This window comes from Stylophora pistillata, chromosome 7, assembly GCF_964205215.1.
Source record: "Stylophora pistillata chromosome 7, jaStyPist1.2, whole genome shotgun sequence".
NCBI classification, from domain to species: domain Eukaryota; kingdom Metazoa; phylum Cnidaria; class Anthozoa; order Scleractinia; family Pocilloporidae; genus Stylophora; species Stylophora pistillata.
The window spans coordinates 33,904,677-33,919,139 of NC_142525.1; the positions used below are offsets into that span (position 1 = coordinate 33,904,677).

General features: G+C 38.7%; 1 protein-coding gene and 1 pseudogene across 2 annotated transcripts; both read left to right on the top strand.

Moving 5' to 3' along the window:
- On the top strand, window positions 1-9,466 carry LOC148727553 (uncharacterized). Its single transcript, XM_088726255.1, has 4 exons — window positions 1-558; window positions 3,760-4,329; window positions 5,212-5,475; window positions 5,856-9,466. The coding sequence occupies exons 1-4, from the start codon at window positions 264-266 to the stop codon at window positions 6,734-6,736; spliced, it is 2,010 nt and encodes a 669-aa protein (XP_088582381.1). The 5' UTR covers window positions 1-263; the 3' UTR covers window positions 6,737-9,466.
- Window positions 9,467-9,561: 95 nt separating this feature from the next.
- LOC148727554 (uncharacterized) lies at window positions 9,562-14,391 on the top strand (annotated as a pseudogene). The gene is made up of 5 exons (XR_015989160.1): window positions 9,562-9,951; window position 10,220; window positions 11,059-11,590; window positions 11,945-12,207; window positions 13,126-14,391. The product of XR_015989160.1 is annotated as an uncharacterized LOC148727554 (transcript).
- The last annotated feature ends 72 nt before the right edge of the window (window positions 14,392-14,463 follow it).

Genomic DNA, 14,463 nt, shown 5'->3' on the forward strand with positions numbered 1-14,463 from the left:
TTAGGAATACATTTTCTTCCTCTACTTCCTTATGAATGCAGGCACGTTTCGTGGGTCGCAACCTCTCCTTCGTTGTTTTGAACCAGCTTCTTTCTCCTGTACGCGAAAAATGACAAGAGAGAGGCCCTGGGAACGATTTTAGACCATAATATGCTTTTTATAAAGAGCTTCTCGGAAATAGTCTACCACGTTCGTCTCCAGCAAATGATAGATGCTCAAAAACAAAAAGATTGCGTTCCAGGTTTTAAGAGCAAGCGAACGGAATGATGGCAGAGCCGCTAAAGATTCATCTTTTCAATTGTGATAGTAGTTACGACTTAAACGCGGTCGAGGACTTATTGATATCGGCGAAATCGAAACTCGGCTTGGAGTTCTCGGTAGAGAAGCATATATTTACTTTGCTTCAAGTACCTGAGCTGAGCACCAAAATTATTCCCGAGATGCAGATGGATTTTGCAATGTTCGTGGTGCATGCACACGAATCTGGTTTGTTTATCAACCACAGGGACTTGGAACAAGGCTACACAAAGGTATACAGGGCTTTGTTGGAGGCAACAGGTAATTTAGTGGTAATAATTGGTTTCTTGTCTCTTCATTGTAATTGTTGACCCGAACGTATCTATGCCGATCTGTATTGAAATTTAACTGGAAGCGTCAAGATAAATATTATTTGTATCTAAGTACAAGTATCGAACGTTTAAACTTACTCGTTTTATATTTCTGACAGAACGAACGCACATTGAAAGCGGAGACAATCTGAACCGTTTCCGAGAAAATGGTTTTTTTTTCTTTTCCTCTTTCGACCAAAATGTTATTTGCTGACTTACCATGAGATAAACTGGATCAGAAAAGTTAAATAATTTATGAAATGGTTGCAAAAACTCCATCCTTAGAGATGGATATGGCCTTTTTCGTGGTTCATGCGCATGAAACTCGACTCTCGATCAACGAAGACAACGCTGGAATTGGTTACGCCAAGATGTACAGAGCTTTACTTCAAGCAACGGATGAGGAGCGGAAGTATTTTTACTGGGTAGATGAACCTTCTGTTAATGTTTTTCTATCTCATAGATTCAATCATGCCCAACAATGCCTTTTTTCTGGTAAACAGATTATTCTTCAGGGAAGGCAGTGATAATTTGATGAACATGATCGAGATTTGTCGTATATTTCCTCCAACAAAGTCCTCACAGACATAGAATTGAAAGCGAAAGCAACTTAGCATATATTTAAACTGATATCTTCTGCTCAATCAAAGTAGACGAATGTTCCTTTTGGGTAAAGTCCACAACGTGGCAACTACCGCGAATTGTTCCATTTATGTATTATCATTAGTATAACTTTCGATGATTGCGAGATCTGTTGTTAGGTTTACTTATTTTATTTTTCAAATGTGCTTCGTAGAATACAAATAACGCGCGAGACGAGTACAAATATCACACAATATTTGTACTCCAGAAATATCCGCGAAATTCGGTCCCACTGAAATAACAATTTGGCGTGGTGGATAGTAAATCTCTCGAGTGCCCTTGAGATCAAAATTTTCGTTCACCATTTTTTCCATTTTCGTGTTCAGTGTGTCTCCTTCACCTACTCTGCCAAATTACAGTTTAGACCGAGCACCAGAAATATATTTTTTCGGACCGTTAAATTCACGATTTCGCGTCCGCCATTATTTGATCATGTTCCGGAAGTAGATGGCAGGACTCTGAGGAAGTGACGTCAAAGGCACAACGCGAAATCTCACATGGCAAAATGTCAAGCAAACATAACAGTGCTTTACTCTATTCTTACAAAAACTAAACAATAATGACTGGGCACCGATACGTAATTCGAAGCTGAAGTAATCGTGCAGACCATGCTGCAGGTATTTCTCTGCATCAGAGCCTTGCAAGTAGATCCGAGCGGGAAAAACGGATGCGATTTGTGCGACCTCGCCGAGTAAACTTCAATCCTACAGAAATATTTGTGATCTACTCCCAAGACTTCTCGGAGGACTGTTTCGAGAGATCTGTGTACTTTGAAGGATCTAGGCGAAGAATTCTGTCGGGTTCAGCGCCTACCGTTCAAGAAGAGAAGGGTCAAGAAAAACCCTCCTCAGTGCGATCTCGACGCCGGAAAGCGAAGTCAACGAACCTCCACGGATTTTGTCACCTTTACATATGAGCTGATCAATATCCACCTTTAACAACTCTCTGGCAAAATACCTTACACAAAGGAAAGTACTCGGTGAACATTGTAAATAAAAATGATAAAATAGTGGAATTGAGGATTGATTTTCTGACCTCAAAGAGCTCACTTTTATACAAAAGCGATGAAAAATATAATTGTGTGCTCTGATTCTAAAAAAAGCTGGCTTTAATAACATCGCTCCAGAAAAACAGTGTGGTTGACTCGAAAGCTTATTTTGTGGCTTTTAAGACTTAAATGTTTATTATTTTCTAAGCAGAGTATTCTATAGCTTTTTTATTCTTCATTTTGAATTTCAGAAGGTCTAACTTGATCGGATAGGAACGGAAAATCCGACTTGAAAATTTTATCTTTAAAAACTGAGTGATTTCTCTAACAACAAAGGAAGTTTGGGGACAAAATTCTGCTAAGGCAGGGGAGGTTAGAGTTAAATGTTAAAGGTGATTCCTCAGAAAAATTTATCGTACAAATGCTTTTTAACATTTCCTTAAATGTTCCCTACTAATGTCCTTTTCAAAAAATCATGACGATAAAAAGGAAAGGTCACCGTGCCTGTTTAGAGATAGGAGGGGTCAGTTTTACCTCATTTTAGAGGTTCACGGTACATTTTGTGGTGACTGCAAGCCAGTTTGATATGTAATTTATATAACAATTTCGCAATTTTGAACGAAATCGACACAAACGTTCCTCGAGTTGTTACTTTCAAGATCATAATTTGCCGGCATCACTGAGTAATGGGCTTCGTGAGCACTTTTAGCTACACCTTTTTCTCCCTTTCGATGAATATTTTTTAATTTCTCAAATTTAAAGGAAATAGTTGTACACCACACTTATGCAATAAAAACTATAGGTCACTGCGCTCGTTCACGAGCTTAAGGTTATCATGCCTTTTCAACTGGTCCATTGATCGAAAAACAATACCGTGTAAGGTAAACATTGGTCGAGACACCATTTCAAGTATGACGTCACAAACGATTTTCAATATGGCGGGCAAGTTTATATTCGTTGCCTTTTGCGAAATTAGAATTTTCGACGATTTGGATGGTTTGATTACTGAGTATTGAGATATTTAAGATCCCGACAGTATCAAAGAGTCTTTTTTTAGCTGTTTGAATGAGAATGAATTGTCCATAAGTTTCATATTTCGAATGAAAACATAATGCTGAGTGGCTGAATTGTTGGCAGAAAATATTCGATTGGTTGTGCTTTTTTCGGAGCTTTTGGAGTGAATCAAGAATTTCTTGATACCAAAATAGGACGTTTGACAAGTAGTGTTTTATACTTCACGTGTGCGAATTTTCAAAGGTTCAGTTTGTATGGTTCTTCTCATCATTCCCTTGATTAATCTCTATTGAGCTCACGGCGCCGTACGTTTTTTCCAAGCCCTGGTTATGCCGTAGCTTACTGCCCCCTTAGATTTTATTCTGAAGCATAGAGGGATTTTTTCCAACGTTTTTCAGTAAAGGCACCTTCTGGATCGTGCGGGTCATTTAACAATGCATGTTATTTTAAGTAATAATACTCATAAGACCCTGAGGCTACGTACATTTGAATCTGCTTTGTCCACAGGAGGAGACGTCATCATCGTTATCGGGGGAGATGATAACTACAGGGGAAACGAAGAAGAGAATCAAGAGGTTATTTCACGTTGGGCGAAGAGGAAAGTTTCCTCGCAATTCAAGGAAGATTATCTTGATGGCAGAAGGAGCTTCATCTTTTCTTGGAACAAACAACATCGAGCGATTCACGAACAAGCTCTGCTGCATCACTTTGATCCATTTAAGAAAGGACAAAAGTTTGAAAATAATCCACCTCAGCGAAAGGAACAACGAAAGACAGAAACGCCACCACAAGCAAGATCAAAAAAATTAACACCGGCTCCCTTATGTAGAAGTTATTCCTCGCCAGTTGAACAGCAGTCTAAATCAAAGATGCCAACGAAACAAGAAAGTTTTCTGTATCCCTATGAAGCTGCAACTGGACCAAGGAATGATAAAGAAGAGCACACTTCTGTACACCCTCTCGATAGTACAACTAGGAGCAGCAGTATCTCGAGCGATGGGGAAAACACAGCAATTAGCAGTGATCCAGGAGCCAGATCCAAGGAGATAATCCCTCCACTAATTGGAGAAACCAAAGGTTAGAATATAGTCTAAAAAACAGATTTAAAGGAGAATAGTAAGACCCCTTCTCCAGTTACCTGAGAGATGATAGATATAAAATATTAAATACAGTTCCTTATTAACTCTTGTTTTGCTTAGTGCTAATTCATACCGAAATGGTAATTTTTTTTGCTCACTTGTAGTCTCCAGTGAGAGTAAATAAATATTTGATACGTTAGTATGAGGTGGGTGAAAAACTAATGCTAAACCTATAATATCTCTGTTGCTGTTGGCTAAAAAGGGAGCTTTTAGATCTTACTTGCTGAGATTAATTGGCCATGTGTTCTCAACTTAACAAATGTATTCCATGTAGCTGTTCTTCTGTACAGTAATAGATGATTTATGACGCCAAAATGTGGTCATAACAAAAAGTAATTAGACAACCGTGCCCACAGTTGAAACTGAAAAGCATGCTCCGGAAATCATGTAATTTTCGTCTTTATCATTTAAGAATTATTTACGAACTTATAACTCTGACCGTGATTTTAGATTCCAAATATAACCTACCCTATCAAAAGTTGTCTTCAAATGTGCTTAAAATATGATCATAGACGCTGCGATTTTTTTATCTCGCTTGGCAAACCTGGCCAACTATACTTTGTCGCGACCAGGTCTCAAATACCTTCTTTCTATCTCTTGAATATCTCTTTGAATAATAACGAAATTATTGTCGAAAATGATGATTTTTTTTTCTGGAGTTTGGTGTGTACAGCCAGGTACCAAAACTAAGTCGGTCGAATTTTTTAGCGCTTTTTAAGCGATTTTCTGAAGGTAAAAATAACTCATGGGAATCTCAACCTGCGTATTTCTCCTTTAATGAATATTTTAAGTGTACGGCCATCTGTGTTTCACTCTTTAGAATTGGCGATTCTTGGCTGTAACGTGTCACATGGGTCCTCGGAGGATGTGAAAAAAGTTTTTGAAAAACTTCTTCCCAGGCTTCACTCGTTAGAGTATCCTTTGACTGATAACCCTCCAATCACCAAAGTTAAAGAATATTTGAGGGATTATCGCTTCAGATTCTGTGTGTTGGTGGTGGACGGTGATACAGTAGGGGATGGTCGTGACAATCAGAGATCAGAGGAATTACAAAGACTTGTAAGACTTGCGGTGGATAAAGTCGGTAAGTTATTTTTTACCTTAAGTCGGTAATTGGAATGAATTAATCAAAAATGACAATCATTCTTACCACCATTTCTCCGCTTCACCATATTTTTGTATCGCTGAATATTTTCGATGAATTCATTCACAAAAGCCGTCGGACAAAAATAATCTTACCTCTGAATGCCTGAGTGGAGAAATCATTGTCTAAGGGAGGGAAGGTAGGTCTAGAAAAGCGAGGAATCATGATCCTCTACTACTGTAGGATTAATGCTTTGTTAGCACACAGACTTCCTGTCGCAATGGAAGAATGGAGTGGATTGATTTTTTAAACTAAGATGCAATCAAACCTAACTGAATGTCGTACATATTTATCATATCTTCTCTTTCTTTTTTTATTAGATGAAAAAGTCGTTATCTTTGTTTGCAATCGACAATCAAGAACGGGCGGAGTGACATGTGAGGATTTCACTGAGCGAGTCAGTAGAATAGAAAAGACGGTTGTTGTACAGTTAAATAACGGAAAGCTAAGCCTGGAACTGAATGAGATCGTCAAATTCTTGAGGGAGAAGAGATCTTCTACGCCAATTTCAAAAGGTCTTCAAGAACTGCATGGAAACTTTGACTCAAACTTCACAGATTCTTTAGGATACTGTCCTCAATGCAGCTCCTCAGAAGGGAAATGCATTCTTTGGAAAGATGCTCAGAACACCCAGCAGCTTGTGCTGACCACGCAGTATGGAGTAAAAGTCCCTGCTGTTGTGTTACTGAGAACTATCGCTCGCCACGGAAAGATATCTAAACGGCTTGGTGACCTTCAAATATGGGACCCTGAATTAAATGTTCCAGATGAATTCGAGGAGAAACTGTTAGTGAACCACTCGAACACCCCTGAGATTGGAGTGATAATCGTTAAGTCCAGCGATGGGACTCTTCAGCGTTTCACTAATCCAGATATAAAAGAATTCCCCATGGAGGAGGATGTAACCAGGCTATCTCCCAATGAAAAACTCGTTATGAAAACTCGCGTCCGTAACGGAGAGGTATCTTTTTACCAGGAAGATGTACAATTTAAGTATGGAAATCTGTCTATTCCTCAATACATTCTCGATGATCTAAAGAAGATTAAGGCTCAAGGTGACTTGTTTGTCACTTTAGATGACTCACACAAATTTCATTGTATTGTGAAAAAAGGAAAAATGGATCAAGCGGCTAGTCTTCGTAACAGTGCAACGGATAAAGCAAGGAGAGCGGCTCATTTTTTGTGGCCAAGCAGATTTTAAAGGACTGAGAAAAATGAAGTTTCTATTCAGTTAGGTAGAACTGAAGTCAAGTGGCTCCTTCCGAATGAGTAACAGCCAGCGCCTATGTCCTTAGGAAGAGAGAGTTCCCTATACCCTTTTGTAAAACTCAGTCACATAAAAGTATTTGACTTTTTCACGCTTCACGAATATCATCCAAAACTCTTTCACGTTTAAGCAAAATTCATGAAAATCACGTTGAATTACTATTTTACTTTTCTAGTCTTGACCCAGTCTTACGCTTCAAAAGATAATGTCATGTCTCATCTTGGTTGTTCAAGAACCGGTAGTGGTCTGTTTTGCGAGTTTTGTCGATCCACATGAAGTCCATCTCCTGTCAACAGCTAACCACAGCCGTTCGAGAACAATACGTACATTTTAAAAACATTATAATAGTCGGAATCTCATCACACAAAACAAAATGGTTCACAAATCACGTTTAATTCAGCCTTAATTTACGGGTCACATTTGAATAAGATATTTCGTTCATGTGGACATAAAAAGACCTTACCGTCTTTAATCATGATTCACGAATAAATAAAAAATTCAAACCACAATTCACGAGAAAGCAGACTACCCAATCACGCTTCACATAAAAAAGTATAGGGGACCTTCTAAAAATTATATTAACGGCTTCAGGAATTTAAAATGACATACATTGAAAAACCGCGTACAAGAATCCAGCCTTTAAAAGATCAAGAGTCAGCTTACATGTCTGACATAAGTTTTACTTAATTACCAAAAAGTAAATTACTAATAATTACGTATCTGTCAATATGCACTGATTTCTTAGTACAAACATTGCTATGCTTTAAGTACAGAAAGCAATGAGAGAGAGAAAGAGGAAAAAACTGCCGTTTTTTCCCTTACCTCCTGCCCCTTGCCACTCGCCTTTTCACTCGTCCTAGATTTTCCACTTGTGCGATATGGCGATCGAATATTCGCCGCTCTGAATCACGCGCTACCACCTCCAAGCAGGCTACGGGTTAGAAGTAGGAGTCTTTACGTAGGTTATTTTCACATTTTATTATTATTATTAATAATGTTTGAACACATTTCAGTTCGGCAAGCAGAGTTCTCTTTTTAATGGCCTAATGTATCCGTTTCTTAGTTTTGAAATTCTTTCCGTCACTGAAACAGTTAGAATATTTAAGTAGGAATCGCTTAGTTTCATAGAGAGTTTTTTCCGCTCTTTGGTGTCCTTATTCAAATATTTTACATTTAGAGAACAGTAGAACCACATGCTCGAAAGTACTTAATGAAGTACATTGTAAAACCTTTTCGATCACATCCCGCCCGCGACTGCATTCTGCGATTGAACTTTTGAGTACGCTACTCTTCATGTCGCTAACGAGCATGTATTAGAATAGTTTCTGTGGAATCAAATGCTGTCTTATCCTTAACGCCGCCACACACCTTTGATTGGAATGAAAGTCATTAAGCATAGTGATGGCTCAATTGAATGTTACATTGATCCAAATCTGAAAAAAGTTTCATTGGACGGGGATATACAGCTTGCTACTAATGAAAAAGTAGTCTTGAAAACTCGTATTTGCAACGGAGAAGTGTCGTTTGAAGACGTTGATGTACAGCGGTTTAAGTATGGAAACGTGTGTATCCCTCAACACATTATCGATGGTTTTAGAACAGGAGATAATAAGCCTAATGGTGACCTGTACATCATTTCAAATGACTCAGACAATTTTCGATGTGTAGTAAAAAGTGGAATTGATGTTAAGAAAGTAATAAGAATAGCGTTGGAAGATCTTTCCTGTTTAATTCCCTATAGGACCCCGTTGCCAAATCATTAGTGAACTTGGATGAAATAAATGCTCTTTTGGCTTTTTAAGGCAAAAAAAAGTCAGTTTGTCGCCTTACAGAAAACGCCCATACGCCTCAACAAATAACTGTAGCTTCAGCAATCAATCTGTCTTATTCTTTGTAAGGTTTACATTTTACTTGAAAAAACGTAACGGTAACTATGATGATAATATACCAACGAAACATTATGTAATTCATTTTTCGTTAATTTTCCTTTTGAAATGCTTATCGAAATTAATAATTATCAGATGTGATCTCGAAAAATTACAATACTGAGGTATTTAGCTTTGTCCATATTATTATACTGCCGAACTTGAACAGAATCTCGCTCAAAATTACTGAGTTTGGGAGAGAAACATGGATGAAAAATTACCTGGAAGATTATTCTTAGTTTTGCTTGAGTGGTTCGGCTTTAAGTGATCGCTTAATACTGGTGGAAGATAATACAAACGGACCGTTGGGACATGAAGGAAAATTACAGTGATTAAGGGGAAACAAAGTCGGGACTTTAGCAACCAACCGCTTAAGAAAGGGTGACCGCTCAATACGGTGCTCCATAATTCAGGTTTGACCTCCTTTGAAAAACTTGCGGTGTAGTAAATTGTCACGCGAGGATTCAAGTCTGGTGTTATTTCATACTATAAACCATTGCACGTGCACGGGGCAGTACGATTTCCCTGTGTACTACCTAATTATAAAGAAAAATTGCAGTAATGAACTCTCCTCAGTAGGCAACTACAAAGCAAGCTTGTAGCTTATGGAAACGATATGGTTGTAGGTCGACCGGCTAAGAGCGAAGGTTTTGTTACGTCTATTATAATGCAAGGTTCGTTTTTGTCGATTGTTGGAAGCAAATGCATTTTCGTGAGAGAATAAATTTGTTAAACCCATTATTGGTTTCCGGTGTTGCAACATGGTGTTGGGATTGCGTGACTTATTTCGATCAAAATAACGACAGGCTTTCTCGGAAACATTGCGCAATCGTCTTCTCCCCACAGGTGAATTTGGATATTTAGATCTACTCTTTCAGGTTTCAAACAACAGCTACGTTCAAAGCGATAGACAAGAATATGTCACAGTCAAAAAGGCGAGTTCATCTATTCAACTGTGATAATACATACAGGTTAAAGCCTGTTGAGAAGTTAGTGGACGAACTGAAGAAGAAATCGCTTGACCAATTCAGCATCCATGTTGATCGTGTAGTGAAGCACACATTCAGGCTTGCTCAAATGTCTGAAATTGTCGACAACATTCCAACATTAGAGATGGATATGGCCTTCTTCGTGGTCCATGCGCATGAATCCCGGCTCTCGATCAATGAAGACAACGCTGGAATTGGTTACGCCAAGATATACAGAGCTTTACTTCAAGTAACGGTTAAGGAGCGGAAGCATTTTCACTTTTTTGTTTTTCTTGTTTGAAACATATTTACGTTTCCTGAACAACACGTGTTTCGGCAAGCAAAGTCCTTTTAGGGAAGGCAGTGATCCCATAGTCAAATCTGCTGCAAAACTGTTATATATCTCCCACAACAATGGCGGAGACTCGTCAGATATCGTATGGTTGAAAGCGAAAGTATATTAGCGGCGTAGATTGATATCTTATTTTCATCAAGTTCGAATGTGAACTTAAGTTGCTCCGTAGGGTGGCAACAGCGACCAGTTGTTTCATGCGGCTGCGTCAGAGTAATACTCCAAGGAAGTTTGCTGTCCGACCATTCTGTTCCTTCCTAATCGACTTTTCCAAATAGTATGTGCGAGGTCAGGAGGGACGCAAATTGTACATTTCAGGTCTATCACAGGGCTCCCAATCGTAGTATTTGAGGCTTCCTCGCTGTGAGTAATGTTTTTGACCACTGTGCAAATATGCCGTTTAACGGACCATCAAATATAAACGTTTTAGTGTGGCTTTAACGAGGCGAGCAGCAAAACGAAAAGTATAAAGTAATGAAAAATCTATAGAGAATGTCATTATAAAGACCTCAGTGTTTTTCCGAGTACTAAAACAATTGTAGAATAAATACGAACACAACCGAACCGAGTGCTGTATTTTTCGTATGTAACATGAGTGGCGACATTAAGCAACGACGTCACAGTTATCGCCATTTCAAACTTTGTTGGATGAACTTGGTCTGTAATTTTTTTCGGAATATCAACTGGCTGCAAGATTTGTTGTGGTAAGCGACGAAGTTCCAAATGCATTTTTAGAACAACAAGAGAACGAGAACACTAAAAAGAAAGTGCTGTATGATCAAAAGCCGGATTTTCAGAGAATTTCATGAAAGTTGCGATGAGACATGAATTTAAAAGAAAATATGGAAAACATCACCGTATGAACTTTTTTTGTATCCGTCATGTCATGAACGTCGAACAAAACGGTCACGTTCACCCTAAAGGATAGGATAACACTGAAAAGCATATCTCATATCTAGTAACAATACTCTAGAGCTCATTTAATTACATTCGAATCTGCTTTATTCAAAGGAGGAAATGTCATCATTGTTATCGGGGGAGATGACAACTATAAAGGCGACGGCCAAAAGAATCGAGAGGTTATTTCACGTTGGGCGAAGAGAAAAGTTTCCTCACAATTCAGCGAAGAGTATCTTGATGGTAGAGAGAGCTTCATCTTTTCTTGGAACAAACAACATCGAGCGATTCACGAACAAGCTTTGCTGCATCACTTTGATCCAAACAAGAAAGGAAAAAAAGTTTGAATATCAACCATCGTTTACAAAACCAGGACCTGAATCGCGAGTTTCATCTATTGAATCAAGAAATCCGCAAAAATCCAAAACCCAGAAGTTCCCCACACACACACCCGAAAATTCCTCGCATAACAATAAAGCCATCTCTGCAGTAACAGCGGTGAAAGAGAGTCAGACTGACACATACCGTAGTGTCGTCAGTAGTACCGGGTGCAGTGGCAGAGACAGTGCATGGAAGGAAGCCTTATACAGTAATTATAGAGATGGTGCTGGAGAAACTCTCCTTTCAATCTCTGGAAAAATTCAAGGTTAGAAAACACGTCACTAACAGTTAGTAAGAACTTTTTTCATTTCGGCCACTGATTACAAAAAAAAAAAACCTGAAGTTAACACACTTGCTAAAAATTGTATAGCGAGAGGAACTTAGGATAACGCTCTGTCATAGCAAGCCCGGAAGCAAACAAGCTCTCACAAATGGGCTTCCCTCGCCTTCTCAAACCATCTAAATCGACTGGTAAATGAGGTAAAGTTTGACGTTTCCATAACTCATTAAGGAAATAAATTCTGTGAAACTCGTGTCTACCACGCTAACCGTTAGGGAACCGTACTTCTCACAGTTAACAAACTTTAAAATGTACGAAGTCTTGTTTTTCGCTCCTTAGATCTGGCAATTCTCGGCTGTAATGTGTCTCATGAATCTTTGAAAGAAGTGTTAACGGTTTTTGAAAGAATCTTCATAGCCTTCACTTATCAGATGAACCTTATGTTGGCAATTCCCCAATTACCATCGTTGAAGAGTTTTTCAGGGAAAATCACTTCAAAGTATCTCTGTTGGTGATGGACGGTTCTACAGTGAGCGATAGTTTCAACAATCACAAAGCGATGGAATATCAACGACTGGTAGGAAGTATAGCGGATAAAGTTGGTAAGTCTTCGAAGTACAGTACTTCAGTTAATCTCATCTCACAGTAGCTCTGATCAAAGTTTTTCAAACCCATTGCTTTATTTTTTTGCGTCAGTCTTTTGTGCTGAAATCGATTTGTCGTCAAGCTAATTGCCTCCAATGTTTCAGCTAATGTGCTGCTATTAAAAATAGGTGTGGGAACATGAATTTAAAGTAGCTCTGAGCCCATCCTAGATAACAGAACTTGAATCGGTTTTTCGAAACACGACTAATATTAACCATGTGTTAGTTGTATTTAGACGTGAGGATGCTGTAGCATGCACGGGCTGGTAGTACTTATCATGTTCGAACCACTCTGATTAAATTCTTTAGAGATCAGTGTGCTCAGTATTGAATGTTGACCCAAATTGTCCAGAGAAGGAGTACAGTGGTCTTGACATTTTAACATAATCAAAAATATCATCTTAAAATAAAAATTATAACATAACCAAAGTAAAGCGCGCACTCTGATTGGTCAATTAGCGTCCACCATTTGCCCATGGGTGTACGCTGCTGACGTGAGCAAATGCAAAAACTATTTTTCCGCGCGCGCATGTTTTTAGTGGTCACGTAAGATTGTTAAATAAAAGGGAACTCTTTAACTACAATGTATCAATGTTATGTTATAAAACAAATGATAATCACCACAGCGTACACTATTGAGTTATGGATGCACTTGGCGGGAGGTTTGCTAACCACTTAAGAAGCTAGAGTCGCTCTCGGCTATCGCCTCGTGCAACTCTTACACTTCTTTCGTGCTTAGCAACCTCCCGCGTGCATCCATAACTCAATAATGTACGCTGTTGTGTTTACCATTTGTTAAATATCATAATAAGAAATATCATCCTACCGATCGTCATACGAACGTCAACCTTTTGTCACTTTTTTTTTGTTTTACAGCTATAAGGGTCGTCATCTTGGTTTGCAATCGTACCCCCTTAAATGTATCAGAAAAGGATGGGATGAAGCCTAATCAATTCATTGCAGGAATCAATAGGATAGAAAAGGTGTTTGTTGCGGAGGTGAACGATGGAAAATTGGCCGTGGAGAAAGATGTTTTAGTCGAAGTTTTGAGTCCTTCTGTCACATCCTCCACATCAAATACACAGATAATCCGTTAAGGTGGCTTTCAAAGACTGGATGTAAACACTGACTCATTAACCACACATTCAAATAACTCAAGAGGAGAGTCTTTAGAAAAGTATTCTTCAGAAAGGGAAAGCATTCATAGAAAGGTTGCTCAAAATACCCAACAGCTGGTGCGGGCGTCACCGTCAGTTACCGGTTACACCGCCTCCTGTTGTTGCGCTAAGAGGTTTGGCTCGTTATGGAATGATTTGTGGTCAGGAAGGTGATCTTCAGATATGGGACCCTGAATTTAAAGTTCCAGATTACATTCAAGAGAGACTGCTTGACGAACTCCGATACACCTCTGTGATGGGAGTAATAATCGTTAAGCACACTGATGGCACACCTGAGTGTTTTATTGATCGAAGTTTGAAAGAATTTTCGTTGAACGAGGAAATAAAGCTTGCTCCCGATGAAAAACTCGTATTAAAAACTCGTGTTCATAACGGAGAGGTGTCATTTGAAGACGTTGACGTACAGTTTAAAAATGGGAATGTGTGTATCCCTCAACACATCATCGATGGTTTTAGAGCAAAAGATAATAAGCCTAATGGTGATCTGTACATTATTTCAGATAACTCGGACAAGTTTCGGTGTGTAGTAAAAAGTGCAAATAATTTTGAAAAAGTAATAAGAACTGCAAAGGAAGATTTTCAACCACTGTCTCGGAATCAGTGGTATAAAATTTAGTAAATATAACATTCTGTGTTTGAGGGAGGACAAAAGTTGAATTGTGCGTTTGAACGACTCACAGCGAGGGCAATTATGCCTCAAGACTAAAGACGTAGCTTTCGCTGTCAGCAGTCAATCTGATTTATATATTTGTAGAGGTTTAAGTTTTAGTATTAGATGTAACGCGATGTGACACTGACAATGATGACATGATGTCATCGAAACGTTCTGTGGCGCTTTTTCGTTCATTCTCCTTTTCAAATGCTTATCGAAATCAATCAGCCTTATATGATGTAATTTCTTCCAAAAACGGTTTCATGGCTTTGACTTTGTTTACAGAATTGTTTAAATATAGACATGATTATGCTTCTTGGTTGTTTTGACTTCCTGGGCACTGAAGTACTTACTGTGTCGTGAATCGTTATCAGAGTATTTTCT